At 46.4% G+C, this 16,049-nt stretch overlaps 1 protein-coding gene across 9 annotated transcripts in view; it reads right to left on the reverse strand.

Annotated features, from left to right (window-relative positions):
* Positions 1-245: 245 nt before the first annotated feature.
* Positions 246-16,049, reverse strand: part of MPP4 (MAGUK p55 scaffold protein 4) — a 44,718-nt gene continuing 28,914 nt past the window's right edge. For 5 of the 9 annotated variants that reach the window (XM_081016995.1, XM_081016998.1, XM_081016996.1 and 2 more), the window contains 7 exons: positions 12,961-13,002; positions 9,665-9,835; positions 6,551-6,631; positions 5,616-5,709; positions 3,566-3,674; positions 2,469-2,603; positions 246-704 (listed from right to left, as the gene is read on the reverse strand). In XM_081016995.1, coding sequence (XP_080873121.1) covers positions 513-704; positions 2,469-2,603; positions 3,566-3,674; positions 5,616-5,709; positions 6,551-6,631; positions 9,665-9,835; positions 12,961-13,002 — 824 coding nt within the window. In that variant the 3' untranslated portion in view covers positions 246-512. Of the gene's footprint in view, positions 705-2,468; positions 2,604-3,565; positions 3,675-5,615; positions 5,710-6,550; positions 6,632-9,664; positions 9,836-12,960; positions 13,003-15,633; positions 15,649-16,049 lie in introns of all 9 variants that reach the window. The other 4 variants (XM_081016994.1, XM_081016993.1, XM_081017001.1 and 1 more) reach the window with 2 other exon arrangements.

Genomic DNA, 16,049 nt, shown 5'->3' on the forward strand with positions numbered 1-16,049 from the left:
AGGCCAGACCTCTGCTGATAGTTATCCACTGTCACGTTAGCAGAGACTGCAATTCTTGCCAGACAACCCTGCCCTAAATCAATAACAAAGACTGCCCCCAACTCAAAATCACCGGAAAATTAATTGTTGGATGGAGCCTTGAATTTTTTGACTATGCGAGAGCGAGAGCGAGAGAGGAAGCAATCAAAATGCCACAAATAAAAGACATTATGATTAAATGAATGCAGCTGGCTCACACAAATAAATGCAACAAAATATATTCTTTTATTATTCTTAACCATTATATTTTTACACTACAACAAAGCAATATAATTTTTTTTGGTACAAAATTAATGTTACTGAACATACAATGCTTAAGAATGCCACACCAAACATTAATTTAGCTTTTTGCCTAATCCTCTCCAAAATTCCCTGCGAAGAATGATATATTCTCTCTGGCAATCCCAGTATTATGGTTATGAATGCTGTGAGACATGAACTATCGTTTTTGTGGAACTGTATAGCTCTGATAATTATGGCTGATTTTCTGAGCATATCCACGTTGCGGGGACCCACTGGGGCTCATCTTGCGCCCGGCGCACAGCAGACAGTAGCTGCATGCAAGCCTCCTGCAAATTGTCGTTCACAATCACGTGATCGAAGAACTGACCAAACTGGGCTTCCATTTTCTTAGCTGACTCTTCCATCTCCTGCAGATCTTCTTCCTATAGAGAGCAAAGCAACAAGAAGCTCAAGGAAGAACTTAGAGACATGGCGAATAATGGCTTATTTCAAGACCAACGGGGTGACTACTCTTAACATTTCTCAAGGTAAGACGTCAGTTAGAAAACTGCACAGTATTTTTTTTTATAGGGCAGATCAGTGTACAGTGGTACCTCGGGTTACATACGCTTCAGGTTACAGACACCGCTAACACAGAAATATTACCTCGGGTTAAGAACTTTGCTTCAGGATGAGAACAGAAATTGTGCTCCGGCGGCGTGGCAGCAGCAGGAGGCCCCATTAGCTAAAGTGGTGCTTCAGGTTAAGAACAGTTTCAGGTTAAGAACGGACCTCCGGAACGAATTAAGTACTTAACCCAAGGTACCACTGTATACTGTACCTGTGTAAAAATTGTAACTTGGTGTAAATAAAATCCATAAAAACTTCAACATGTATCCATAAAGAGATAAGAGTCCAGTTGTACTTCAAAATCGTTCATGAACTACAACTTCCATTCTGCTTTTCAATATCAGCTGAATAGAGTGCTAATCTAATGCCCATTTTGATAGTTGTGTTCTTCTTGAGTCTAGTAATAAGAATAGGCATTTGTGCTACTACACAGTTTATAGCACCTCCACATGGGGCTGTCTACTTGGCTGCCGTGATTAGTGTGGTTGTGGAAACCCAGTCTGAAGACCTGCAAATCACACAAACCACAATTGCTGAATGAAATTGTGGAGCTGGCTTTCACAAATGGCACGTCCATACAGGTGCTGCGAGGTTGTAAGGCATTGGTAAAGGTAAAGGTAAAGGGACCCCTGACCGTTAGGTCCAGTCATGACAGACTCTGGGGTTGCGGCGCTCATCTCGCTTTATTGGCCGAGGGAGCCGGCGTCCAGCTTCCGGGTCATGTGGCCAGCAGGACTAAGCAGCTTCTGGTGAACCAGAGCAGCGCACGGAAACGCCGTTTACCTTCCCACCGGAGTGGTACCTATTTATCTACTTGCACTTTGACATGCTTTCGAACTAATAGGTTGGCAGGAGCAGGGACCGAGCAACGGGAGCTCACATCGTCACGGGGATTCGAACCACCGACCTTCTGATGAGAAAGTCCTAGACTCTGTGGTTTAGACTCTATCCTAAACATTCTCCCTGCTGTTGTATTTGAACTAGACTCAAGAAAAAAAAAGGAAGAACTGAATATTGGAGAAGGGAGACACAGAAATCAAGGTTCTGCTGCTGGGTAGGCTTCAAAGAGGGAGGCATAACCATATTTAAAGAGGCCAAATCAAACTATTAAATTATTATTATTATTATTATCATCATCCACCCATCTGACTGGGTTTTCTCAGCCACTCTGGGCGGCTCCCAACTAAATATTCAAAACACAATAAAACATAAACCTCTAAATGTCAGAATTCTTTTACTCCCACAATGTTGACCCAAAGAGGTTTTTTAAAAACGTGTGATGCGATAAATATGAGGCTTTTAAAAAGTTAAAGAGTACTAGTGTGTGTAACAGTGGACTTGGATTAATTGACTTCAGATCTGACTTCAAGCTTAATTGTCAGGGTAATTTTAGGGATTTCACTATTTCAGAGTCGCCGCCCCCCCCCCCCCAATATCATCCATAAAATTGAAATGATTATCTTCCTCGCAGCATGGATTTGAAGATATTTTGCATACAAAGGCATATCAAGGAGGTGGTTGGGTTTCATGCTGTATCACATCAATCCATCCCCACCTCTCTCCTCCCCTTCTCTCACCTTAAATTTCATATTCACATAGTAGTCTGTGATCATCCGAGCATTTTTCCGGGACTGCTTCATACAGTTCAAGCTTGATGGCTTAATAAATATGATGTAGGGCTTTAGTTCATGAGTACGAGCCAGTGGAATACTCTGCAAGAGAAAAATACGATACAAAAAACCCCACGGCCATTTCAACTTGATGCATTGCATTCAGACAAGATAAATGCATTTATCTTTTTCAGGTTTTATTCTGATTAAAAATAACTGTATATCTAAAAGACAGAGGCTACAATTCAAATATGCATTTGCACTGACTTCAACAGGACTGGATCTATCCTCTCTGCGGTTTACAGATATTAAAGAACGCCAGCGACAAAAAAATAGTATTACTGACCATTCGTAGTCCAGGCACCCTTCGGTAGCAACGCCATATTAATTTTCAAACAGAATTAAATCATGATTTAAAAAAAGGTAAAGGTAAAGGGACCCCTGACCGTTAAGTCCAGGTTGCGGCGCTCATCTCGTTTTACTGGCTGAGGGAGCCGATGTTTGTCCGCAGTTTTTCCGGGTACCGACTTATATTATATAAGGTAAAAGGACCCCTGACCAGTAGGTCCAGTCGTGACCAACTCTGGGGTTGCGGCACTCATCTCGCTTTATTGGCTGAGGGAGCTGGCGTACAGCTTCCGGGTCATGCGGCCAGCGTGACTAAGCTGCTTCTGGCGAACCAGAGGAGCGCACGAAACTTCCCGCTGGAGTGGTACCTATTTATCTACTTGCACTTTGATGTGCTTTCGAACTGCTAGGTTGGCAGGAGCAGGGACCGAGCAACGGGAGCTCAGCCCGTCACGGGGATTCGAACCGCCGACCTTCTGATCGGCAAGTCCTAGGCTCTGTGGTTTAACCCACAGCGCCACCCGCGGCCCTAACATTATATATATTACATACATGGATATTATTCATCCCTAGCCTTGTCATATTTGTATTTTATTTGTGCTCCAGACCGCCTTTGTTTCAAATTTCATTTCAGATTCTCCCTAGCATCCAAATATGGAACCAAAGAGCTTTGCACATGACCTGTAGACAGTGACATTATTTTCTCCATGACTCACCTGAGGCTCCAAGTCCACTATACAGATCTTCCCTTCTTCAAGCACTGCACGTACGGCATCAATGCTTGTGCCGTAGAGATTCCCCTTGTACTCTCCATATTCCATCATTCTGCAAAGGCGATCAACAAGGGAGGAGGAGACGGGCAAGGTGAGAGGCGCCTGCTTCAAGCAAAAGGTATTTAAAACCTTCACACCCTGTGCTTCAGGTAAACAAAATGTGTTGGGGAGGGTAGCAAAAACATTTCCTTCCGGGGTCCCACCAGAACTTGTGTTTTGCTTTTGCTGCTGTATTCTGCAACATGTCACTGATGCCGCGATAGTGCACTGGCGGCGGCACATTCTCACGTCATTCTGTCCCAGAAACTCCAGCGGGTGCAGAATTCTGCAGCGAGGCTCCTCAGCGGTCTCTGCCATGGGAGCATATTCACCCAGTGCTTTTCCAGCTGCACTGGCTCCCGGTGGAGTACAGGGTCAGATTTAAGGTGCTGGTTTTGACCTTTAAAGCCCTTCACGGCCTAGGACCCTCGTACCTACGGGACCGCCTCTCCCGGTATGCCCCACGGAGAGCCTCAAGGTCCATAAATAGCAACACCCTAGTGGTCCCGGGCCCTAAGGACGTTAGATTAGCTTCAACCAGAGCCAGGGCCTTTTCAACACTGGCTCCAGCCTGGTGGAACGCTCTGCCTCATGAGACCAGGGCCCTGCAGGATCTGACTTCTTTCCGCAGGGCCTGTAAGACAGAGTTGTTCCGCCTGGCCTTTGGCTTGGAGCCAGTTTGATTCCCTCCCCCTCTTTCTTTTTCCTTTTTCCTTTCTCCTCCTGTGATGAGGCTGCATTTTAATATTTTAATGTTTCAATATTTTAATGTTGTATTTTAATCTTGTTTTTAAGTTGTATTCATTCAACTTGTTTTTATTATTGCTTGTTAGCCGCCCTGAGCCCAGCCTTGGCTGGGGAGGGCGGGGTATAAATAAAATTATTATTATTATTATTAATTATTATTATTATTATTATTATTATGTTCTGCATCGCTTCTCTAGTATTGCTGCACTGCGGCTGACTGGAGGGGAACTTTTGCACCACAACAATAGCTGGACAACCTCCCCCCCCCCCCCGTCCCTCTGGAACATTTGTGCTATAAAAAGTCAGAGGATATCAGCAGAAAGCTATTGGAAATGCACGGACTGGAAATTATCATGAGCTCTGTTATGTACTAAGCTTGGATCCTAGAACAATAAGCAGGTAGGATCCGAGAATGCAACAACCTGATTGGCCTGCAGGAGCAGCCCAATCAGACCCCAGGAGGGAAGCAGAATCAGCCAATCAGATGGGACTCATTGTGTAAATAATGTATATAAAGCCTGAGGTTTTGGGGGCAGCGGATTCACTCACTGTTTTATGAGCTGCAATAAAGAGCATGAAATCACTATGCAACTGCGTGTATATTTCAAGTTCAAATAAAAGGAACATCTGGAGCGGCTCTCCTGCATCTTACCTCGCACTGCACTCCATTGCTTTAAGCCGGGGTTTCCCAAACTTGGGTCCTCAGCTGCTTTGGGGCTACAGATCCCATCATCCCTGACCACAGGGTCCTGCTAGCTAGGGATGATGGGTGTTGTAGTCCAAAAACAGCTAGAGACTCAAGTTTGGGAAATGCTGCTTTAAGACTTGCCAATGTCCTCTTGTGCTTAGTTTGGCCCTGGAGAGCTTGAGAAGTATTTATAAAGCAGTACAGTGGTACCCCGGGTTACATACGCTTCAGGTTACAGACTCCACTAACCCAGAAATAGTACCTCGGGTTAAGAACTTTGCTTCAGGATGAGAACAGAAATTGTGCTCCTGTGGCGCAGCAGCAGCAGGAGGCCCCATTCGCTAAAGTGCTGCTTCAGGTTAAGAACAGTTTCAGGTTAAGAACGGATCTCCGGAACGAATTAAGTTCTTAACCCGAGGTACCACTGTACTTCACTCCACTGACTGTTAGTCCTGGTGCTCGGCCACATGATTTTGAAACATAAGGAGAAAGGGCAAGAAATGTAAATCTAAGGATTACCTGTGACCGTATACCATATTTTCAAAGGTTTCCTTCAACACATAATGGTACTCTCGGCCATTTTCTTCATAGCTCTTTTGAGCACGAGTTGTGTCTGTTTAAAAAGGAAAAAAAAATGGCAGCGCTGTTATAAACCTGTTAATTCCCCGGTAAATAATTACAGTGGTACCTCGGTTTTCAAACAGCTTAGTTCACGGACAACTTGGAACCCAAAGGCTGCAAAACCAGAAGTAGGTGTTCCGGTTTTTGAACTTTATTTTCGGAAGCTGAACGTGCTCCATTTTGAGTCCCCCTGTTTTTCCTGTTGTGTTGCTAATCCCTCCCCCCATTGTAATTCAAGCCTTCCGTTTCTGATTGCAGTGTCCTGAGGTGATAGATATTTGGAGTGTATATTTGGTGCTTTTATTTTTGCTATTTATTTTGCGTTTTTTGTTTTGAGGCTTTTTCAGTTAATTTGTTTTTGTGACTGTGTGGATCCCAGTTCAGCTACTGATTGATTGATTGATTGATTGATTGTGTGACTGTGGAAATGGATAAAAGTCCCCCACCCAAACAATGACTATCATCAGTGCAGGTAAGAAATTTCTTAAATTTTTATTTTTATCATCTACAATACTGTTTTATTTATTTTATAGTACAGTAAATTGATAATTGCTTTCATTTTATGGATCAATGGTCTCATTATATAGCAAAATTCATGTCAAATTGCTGTTTTAAGGGTTGTTTTTAAAAGTCTGGACCAGATTAATCCATTTTGCATGACTTTCTATGGGAAAGGAAGCCTTGGTTTTGGAACGCTTTGGTTTTGGAATAGGCTTCTGGAACGGATTAAGTTTGAGAACCAAGGTACCAGTGTACTTGGATGATACCTTTTGGCAAAGTTTCCCCTCTCCTCCTACTGCTAGAATTAAGGATACATGAAAAATGTCACGTACGTGGCACGGCACTTTGAAAGTGATGAGGGTTGATACCAATAAGCCGCCGCCGTAGCTCATTCACTCCCACACCTGAAGGACCTGTTTCAAGAAAGGAAACAGGTAAGTGCCAAATGAATGCATCATGTCTCCAGTACAGTGCACCCTATCTGTAACAGAAGAAGAGTAGTTTCACATGACCAGTAATGGTCATCACAATTCCTCAAAGTTAGATAAAGAGTAGAAAAACAGATTTCTTTGTAGAGGTGGTAGTGAGCACCTGCTTTTCTGAAGAGATGCCAATGCAAGAATTACAGGTGTACCGCCGGGACCACATAACACCGGTCCTGAGAGATCTGCATTGGCTCCCCGTACGTTTCCGAGCACAATTCAAAGTGTTGGTGCTGACCTTTAAAGCCCTAAACGGCCTCGGTCCTGTATACCTGAAGGAGCGTCTCCACCCCCATCGTTCAGCCCGGACACTGAGGTCCAGCGCCGAGGGCCTTCTGGCAGTTCCCTCATTGTGAGAAGTGAGGTTACAGGGAACCAGACAGAGGGCCTTCTTGGTAGTGGCGCCCGCCCTGTGGAACGCCCTCCCTTCAGATGTGAAGGAAATAAGCGGCTATCCTATCTTTAGAAGACATCTGAAGGCAGCCCTGTTTAGGGAAGTTTTTAATATTTAATGCTGTATTGTTTTTAACACTTGATTGGGAGCCGCCCAGAGTGGCTGGGGAAACTCAGCCAGATGGGCGGGGTATAAATAAATTATTATTATTATTATTATTATTACCTCATTTTATTGCACTTTGCACGATTGCGCTTCATATATACATTGCTCCTTACAAGGACGTGGGTTAAGTTGCAAGCAGCCTGGCTGCTCCCAGGAGAAGGAAGCTCCGATGCTCCTCTTGCGGCCACAGGACTAGGGCTAGAGCTGGATCCCAACCCACCCCCCACAGCCAGGGGGGCCTGGCTTAATAAGACTACAGTAGAAAGATAAAGGTAAAGGGACCCCAACCATTAGGTCCAGTCGTGGCCGACTCTGGGGTTGCGGCGCTCATCTCGCTTTATTGGCTGAGAGAGCCGGCGTACAGCTTCCAGGTCATGTGGCCAGCATGACTAAGCCGCTTCTGGCGAACCAGAGCAGTGCACGGAAACACCGTTTACCTTCCCGCTGGAGCGGAACCTGTTTATCTACTTGCACTTTGACGTGCTTTCGAACTGCTAGGTTGGCAGGAGCAGGGACCGAGCAACGGGAGCTCACCCTGTCGAACCACGACCTTCTGATCGTTAAGTCCTAGGCTCTGTGGTTTAACCCACAGCGCCACCCGCGTCCCTTAAGACTACAGTATAGTGTAAACATAAATTTTACATGCACTGGGAAACAAAAAAAGTGACTTGCTTTATTGCAATATTTGTTTTATTGCAGTGGTCTGGAACTGAACTCGCGATATCTGCAAGGTATGCCTGTACTTTCTCTGTACAAATTCAAGGGAAGTTATGGGGTGAGGTGAGTCCCACTGATACAGTGAAGGGCGTGGGCCTGATGTGCAGATCTGAGGCAGCTACCACCAGATATGTGCAGGAGTTTGCTAACACAGCTGTTGCAGATTTAGCTGTGGCTAGTGGCTCGACACAGATCTTGGAACCCGAAGTCTTGAAAGGGGTACAGGGTTTGTCCTCGAAGGACAGGAAACCACGCCCAAAGGCTGTAAGGGTAGACACTGTTTCCTTGGAGAAGGAAGCTGAACCACGTCCAAAGGCTGTGTGTGTGTCAACACCAATTCCTCAGAGAGGAACGAGGCTAGGGTTCGAGGTCCCAACAAAGCCAGGTGTGAAACTTCTTGATAGTCAGGAGAGCTATGATACCAAGACTAGTCAGATGTGCAAGATGGTAAAGGCCCAAGGCCAATCCAGTTGCAGTTAGTTCCAAGAGTGGAACGGGTGATACAGGTGTATACTGTGTTGCATGACATCTGTATGGTTGTTGCAGTTACACTGATGACTACAACACAGTTCATGAATCGGGGGAGGATGTTGGAGATTCATTCCCTGTGTCTGCAGTCATGAGATTGTTGTCTATCACACGACGGTGTATGTTTTCATTCCACAGTGTGGGAAGTGACGGAGACAGGATGTTTGGTATTTGTGATGGCCTGGGAATCCGATTCAGAGGCTGAACCGGAGGAACCCCAGCCTGCACAGGAGTCCCCGCCTCCAGGGCTGGCTGAGCTGGGGCGGGGCCTTGGATCTGAAGTGCCTGCACCTGTGCCGGATCCTCAGGAGCAGGTACCAGGTGATTCCACTCTAGCTCCGGAGGTGATTGAGGACACAGTGTCTACAGGTGCGCCTCTCCCGGCCCTGCCAGAGGAAGGTGAGTCTCCCCCTGGGTCCAGTAACTCCCCAGCCTCTCCTGAGCTGCAGAGGCTCAGGGCAGAGAGGCGGAGGGAACTGGTTTCTCCCAGGAGGAGTGCTCGCCTTAAGGCCGGGAGAGGTGGGTCTCCTGGGGGCCGGGACCGCCCCTGGCCTCAGAGAAGATAAAGGCCAGTCAGCCCGGTCCCAGGTTGTGGGAGCATCGTCGTTGAATACCTGCTCCTGCCCGGACCCAGACCTGTCCTTCCAGTGTTCCCGTCCCCGCCCGGCTTCCTGCTTCGGACCCTGCCTCGCTCTTTGTGAACTGTTTCCAGACTCGTGACCCAGGACCGGACTTTGACCTCGCCAACGGTAACCTTCCCCCCGGGACCAGCACAGCATTACTGTGTTCCGTGAAGTGGGACTATTGTCCTTTCTTTCTTTCTTTCTTTCTTTCTCTCTTTGCTGTCTGATGAGAAAGAGGAAGGAGCTAAGTCAGAATGCTCCGAGTGTATTATATGTAAATAAACGTCGATTAGCCAAAATGCTACTGAGTTCTGTTACACAAACTGTGAATACTCTGCGGATCCCTAAGCGTGCTAATGCTTTTTGGTTTCAGTCGCTGTGATGTTCGGGCAGAAGAAAGATTTTGAAGCTCCCGAACGACCGACCAGGTGGGAGTGAACATGCCAGTCAGGCATGTGTCTCTACCAGGGTCCTACACAAGAGTAGGACGATCCTAACAGTAACTAGGTAAGTTGTAGGCAACTTGTTGCAACTCACCTACTAGCACAATTAATCTGTTCCGGTCTCCAGGGTGCCTCTGGTACCTCACCACTTCTTCATAAGGTGCTGCTGCGGCACTGTAGCAGCCGCTGGGGCACCGGGTGTAGCATGGCAGGTGGCTGTTACGGCATTTCCTGCGGCACAGGCGCATACTTCTCCGGAAACCGGCTGAGAATGGAGAATGGAGCACTGGTCACGGAAGGAATGGGATGGGCACACTTGATCGGTTAGCAGGGCCAGCCTGCAATATTTCTGGCGCCTCAGATGCCCCCCCCCACCCCATCACATCATAACCTGAAACTCCCCTTCCTAGCAGACTGATAGACCATTATTGTGTCTGGCCTCTCAGGTCCAAGACAGAGCTGCTCTCCTCCCACATTTCTACAACTCATAGAATTGTAGAGTTGGAAAAGACACCCCCCCCCCGAGTAATCTCATTCCTCCCGCTGCAATGCAGGGATCTCGGCTAAAGCATCCACTGGTTCGAGTCCTACCCTCCAGAGCAGAAGAAAGCAAGTTTGCTCCATCTTCAATGTTTAGATATTTGAAGATCGCTTGTGACAAGCTCCCCATTTAAATACAGTGGTACCTCTGGATGCAAACGGGATCTGTTGCGGAGCCCCGTTCACACCCTGAAGCGAACGCAACCCGCACGCACGGGTCGCGATTTGCTGCTGCCGCACATGTGCGTGACGTCGTTTTGAGTGTCTGCACATGCGCGAGAGGCGAAACCTGGAAGTAACACACTCCGTTACTTCCAGGTCGCCGTGGAGCACAAACCGAAAATACTCATCCTGAAGCTTCTTCAACCTGAGGTAGGACTGTACTTAAATACAGTCATACCTCGTGTTGCATGAGGTTCATGCTGTCTCTTTTCGGCTTTCGAACATGGCAAACCCGGAAGTGTATACTTCCGGGTTTCACCACGTGCGTGTGCGCAGAAGCGTTCTGCGCGCTTTGCACATGCGCAGAAACGCTCTATCGTGCTGTGTGCGTGCGCAGAAGCGGCACTCTAGTTACGGACTTTTCGGTGTGAGAACGGCACCCCAGAAAGGATCAAGTCCATAACTAGAGGTATCACTGTATAGAAATACTTTAAAATTTAAATATTTGAATTTAAATTCCCTGCATGCCGTTTGGTGAGCCTTGGAAGCTGATGGCAGTTTCTGTGAAAATAACATTTTCTGGAATTGACTGTGGTCCATCTCAATGGCTACTCCATTCCAAGAGCAGCTAGCCAAAGGCCTCTGAACAGTTGACGAGCTGGCCATGGAAGTGATGCTTAGTCCCTATTTTGTCTCCAGAAGGGATGAGGAGCCAGTGGGTTTCCAGAGGTTGTTGGGCTCTCATCATTCCTGACCATTTGGCCATGCTGGCTGGGGTGGGGAAGAGATGGAGTCTCAACCACATCGGGAGGGCTAAAAAAATTTCATCTCTGACCTGCAACTTCTGATATTCAGAGCTATGCTCTCCCTGAAGGCACGGGTTCTTAGATCTGATGGCCAATATCCATGGGTCTAGTTCTCACTGAGGTGATAAAAATTGTGCACCACTTCCAACTGTAGCTATAATAATAATAATAATAATAATAATTTATTATTTGTACCCCACCCATCTGGCTGGGTTTCCCCAGCCACTCTGGGCGGCTTCCACAGAGACCAAAAATACACTAAAATGTCACACATTAAAAACTTCCCTGAACAGGGCTGCCTTAAGATATCTTCTGATTGTCAGGTAGTTGTTTATTTCCTTGACATCTGGTGGGAGGGCGTTCCACGGGGGGGGGGGGTGCCACTACTGAGAAGGCCCTCTGTCTGGTTCCCTGTAGCTTTGCTTCTCACAATGAGGGAACCGCCAGAAGGCCCTTGGCGCTGGACCTCAGCATCCGGGCAGAACGATGGGGGTGGAGACACTCCTTCAGGTATACTGGGCCGAGACCGTTTAGGGCTTTAAAGGTCAACACCAACACTTTGAATTGTGCTCGGAAATGTACTGCGAGCCAATGTAGGTCTTTGAAGACCGGTGTTATGTGGTCTTGGCGGCCGCTCCCAGTCACCAGTCTAGCTGCCACATTCTGGATTAGTTGTATTTTCCGGGTCACCTTCAAAGGTAGCCCCACGTAGAGCGCATTGCAGTAGTCCAAGCAGGAGATAACTAGAGCATGCACCACTCTGGTGAGACAGTCCGCGGGCAGGTATGTCAACATTTAATGCAATTCTCAGGATGGTTTAGATTAGAATGAAATCACAGGAATTAGTGGGTCTTTCTGAAAAGCTAAGCAATTTGGAGTCTCTGAAGTTGGTGGAAATTTGTCCGTTTTTATCAGGCAGAGGGAACCACGAGAGCTATAAACCTATTGGAGAGGCGGCTTAGCAGGGAAGAATACCTTTAGTATACCTGAAGGAGCATCTCCACCTCCATCGTTCAACCTGAGGTCCAGCGCTGAGGGCCTTCTGGCGGTTCCCTCACTGGAAGAAGCCAAGTTACAGGGAAACAGGCAGAAGGCCTTCTCAGTAGTGGCACCCGCCCTGTGGAACCCCCTCTCATCAGATGTCAAGGAAATAAACAACTATCTGACATTTAGACGACATGTGAAGGCAGCCCAGTTTAGGGAAGTCTTTAATGACTGATGTTTTAATGTATTTTTAATCTTTTGTTGGAAGCTGCCCAGAGTGGCTGGGGAAACCCAGCCAAATGGATGGGGTAGAAATAATAAAATTATTATTATTATTACAACTACTACTACTAGAACTACAAAACAGAACTGCACAGAAGAGTGGCTGGTTAGAGGCTTAAAATGAAGCAGTGGACTTGGATTAACTGACTTCAGATCTTACTTCAAGCTTAATGGTCAGGATAATATTAGAAGAGTTTGGACTTGATATCCCGCCTTTCACTCCCCTTAAGGTGTCTCAAAGCGGCTAACATTTTCCTTTCCCTTCCTCCCCCACAACAAACACTCTGTGAGGTGAGTGGGGCTGAGAGACTTCAGAGAAGTGTGACTGGCCCAAGGTCACCCAGCAGCTGCATGTGGAGGAGCGGGGAAGTGAACCCAGTTCACCAGATTACGAGTCCACTGCTCTTCACCACTACACCACGCTGGCTCTCTAGGGATATTAGGGATTTCACTAAAATTGAAATGATCATCTCCCTCGCAGCAAAGAGGGAACAAGTAAAGGAACATTCAGGAAGAAAGCACAAGTGAATACACCTCAAACACAACGACAAGGAACTACTTTCACAGGCAGAAACAGCAAACAGCAATTCTCCAGTCTCTCAATACAACTACGTACTAATGAAGACCCGCTTGCCAGATCCACTGAATTCTTCCTCTTCTGCAATGTGAAAAAAGCAACATTTTTTTTTAAAGTCAGACAAATAATGAAAAGCCAGACTGATTATCAAACTTCAGGATTTTACCTGTTTTCATACAAAAGATGCAGGTAGTATCGTTTTAACGCCTAAGGATGCCACCAAAAAGATGTAAGAGACCAGATTTACTACACCCAAAATACCGTAGACAAAGCGATACTTTAAAAACGACAACGCAACAGCAGCAGCCCTTCACAACAGAACGTTTTAAGCTCTTGTTTCTTATATGCCTAAGTTGCTGTCTCAGGTCTCTCGATTTGTGCTTCGCTTGCTAAAGGTAAAGGGACCCCTGACCATTAGGTCCAGTCGTGACCGACTCTGGGGTTGCGGCGCTCATCTCGCTTTATTGGCTGAGGGAGCCGGCGTACAGCTTCCGGGTCATGTGGCCAGCATGGCTAAGCCGCTTCTGGCAAACCAGAGCAGCGCACGGAAACGCCGTTTACCTTGCCACTGGAGCGGTACCTATTTATCTACTTGCACTTTGACGTGCTTTCGAACTGCTAGCTTGGCAGGAGCAGGGACTGAGCAATGGGAGCTCACCCTGTCGCGGGGATTTGAACCGCCAACCTTCTGATCGGCAAGTCCTAGGCTCTGTGGTTTAACCCACAGTGCCACCCGCGTCCTTAGATGTTCAGAGGTACTACATCTCTAAATAGGTAAAGGTAACTGTCAGGGAACTGACATCGGAGCTAGAGGCAGAGGGAAGGCTCTCAAATGATGCTGGAGAAGGGCCCAGCAGGGAGAGAGGCAGCTCCGCAGATGGGGAAGCAAATCAGCGCTACACCAGGGATAAGGAGGGGCTGATGGGGGAATCGGCGAGAGGGCTCCAGGACTCTTCACCGGACACCAGCGGGGAGAGCACTGGTCCCCCGCTACCCACGCCCTCCCTGCGCAGAAGACTTCCGCGCAGAGAGAGTAGGAGGAGACTGGGTGTCAAACAACTTTTATGTTGGAAAAGATTTAAGAAATGCCCACTGACGGATTCTGCTAGCGACTGAGGCAGCCACGAAGTGAAGGGCTGCCCAGACTGAAAGGTTTACCAAGGCAACAAAGCCTGGAGAGGCGGCAACTTACGCACGAGCAACCCATACTCATTATAGTAACTGAACGGTTAAGTCCTGCCGTGGCCGACTCTGGAGTTGCAGCGCTCATCTCGCTTTATTGGCCCAGGGAGCCGGCATACAGCTTCCGGGTCATGTGGCCAGCATGACTAAGCCGCTTCTGGTGAACCAGAGCAGCACACGGAAACGCTGTTTACCTTCTCGCCGGAGCAGTACCTATTTATCTACTTGCACTTTGACGTGCTTTCGAACTGCTAGCTTGGCAGGAGCAGGGACTGAGCAATGGGAGCTCACCCTGTCGCGGGGATTTGAACCGCCAACCTTCTTCGCTTGCTAGTTGATGGTAAATCAAAAAAAGTGCTTTCCAAATTGTCAGTTAGGTTGGCCTAAGTAAAAGAAAGCACACAAGGGTGGAGAATTGTTATGAAATTGGCTTGCCCAGCCTAGGTGTGGGTCCAGTGGCCAAATAATGGCAGCTGAATGTGGCTACAGAAACCATGTGGCTTCTGATTCTGTTTTGAGACTGCCTACTCTTGATCAATATTGCTCAGTTTTATGATCAATTTTTATTGCTTTGGTTTTTTGCCCACTGCTTAGAAATCACAATACTAAAGCAATATCTAACTAGCTAAAATAAATATATTTTTAAAGAAACCTCTTTCTTTTTTTTAACAGAAGGCACCAGTCTTCTTCAATATGACACCTGAGATGCGTGTGTTTTCAATACCCACCCTACTCCCCTGACTGCAGTTTGTGCTGTTTTTCATTCTGAACTTTAATTATATATTTTATTGCATAAAATCAAAACCCCTCAAAGCAGTTTTTAAAAAGAACAAAGTAATAAAATTATTAGTAAAAACAGTTAATTAAAACTACTATTTAATATTGTAAATGGTTGTCAGTGCCCTGGGACCTGCCGGTGAATATTGCCCTGCTGAGCAATAATAAAACTAAATATTAATAATGACATCTTCTCTTTCTAAGGACTCAGGCTGCATAAGTTGCCCTGAAATATCCTTCCAAGTAAGTAAGTAAGAAAGAAAGAAATATGGGACCATTTTTTACGTGTTAAAAACTGGCTGAACACTGTATTTATTTTCTGACCACACATGAAATATGCCATGGAAGCACTGGGGTGCAAAAATAAGCAGCTAATATATTTGTCCACCGTCCTAACATGCTAACTAAATAGTCAAAGCACGCACGCACGCACGCACGCACGCGCACACACAAACACACACCACAAAACCTTTCCTCATATTTCCAAAGAGTTTCTGTAGAACCTTAACTTACATAAGGGTTGGTTAGTGCTTAGTTCATACAAATGTGTTATCATTTGGTAAAAATACATTTGCTAAGTGTGCATCCATGTTCCTGCTCAGGTCCATCCCATAATTTCTCTGCATATATACCTGACATGACTTGAAGGAGGCAATTCAATATATAAGTCTCTGACATCTCTAAGCCATAAAAAAATGACCAACAACCTACTCTGGGGAATCTGGAGGGAAAGGGGGGGAAATTCAAAGTTACCTTCTTTAAGCTCCTCTGGCATTGTTGCATAAAAAAATAAAAACAGGAGGGCATATTAAAAAATCAGGTCTGTGAAATTCACATCCAAAGCAGTATAGTGGAACATGTAGATAATTCAAGTATGACTAGAGCTACTTTATACAAAAGCAAGCATTTCTTACTAGTACTTTCAAAATATCTAGCAACCAATCACATCCACCATCTTTCTCCAGGGACTGCAGGCTTTGCAACCTGCTTCAGTTCCCCCTCAGTGTGAACACTTCACATCCCAGCTCTTCATAGGTCACTTATCAATGCTTCTTAACAGATGTCCTCTGTCTCAAATCACATCTCACCGTTTTGAAAAATCCCTATGACTTCTAAAATTTGGGTGCTATTTTGAGGAGGGATTCCATCCCATACCAGTTCAGGTTTTG

Source organism: Podarcis pityusensis, assembly GCF_964106645.2.
Source record: "Podarcis pityusensis genome assembly, chromosome: 1".
NCBI lineage: Eukaryota > Metazoa > Chordata > Lepidosauria > Squamata > Lacertidae > Podarcis > Podarcis pityusensis.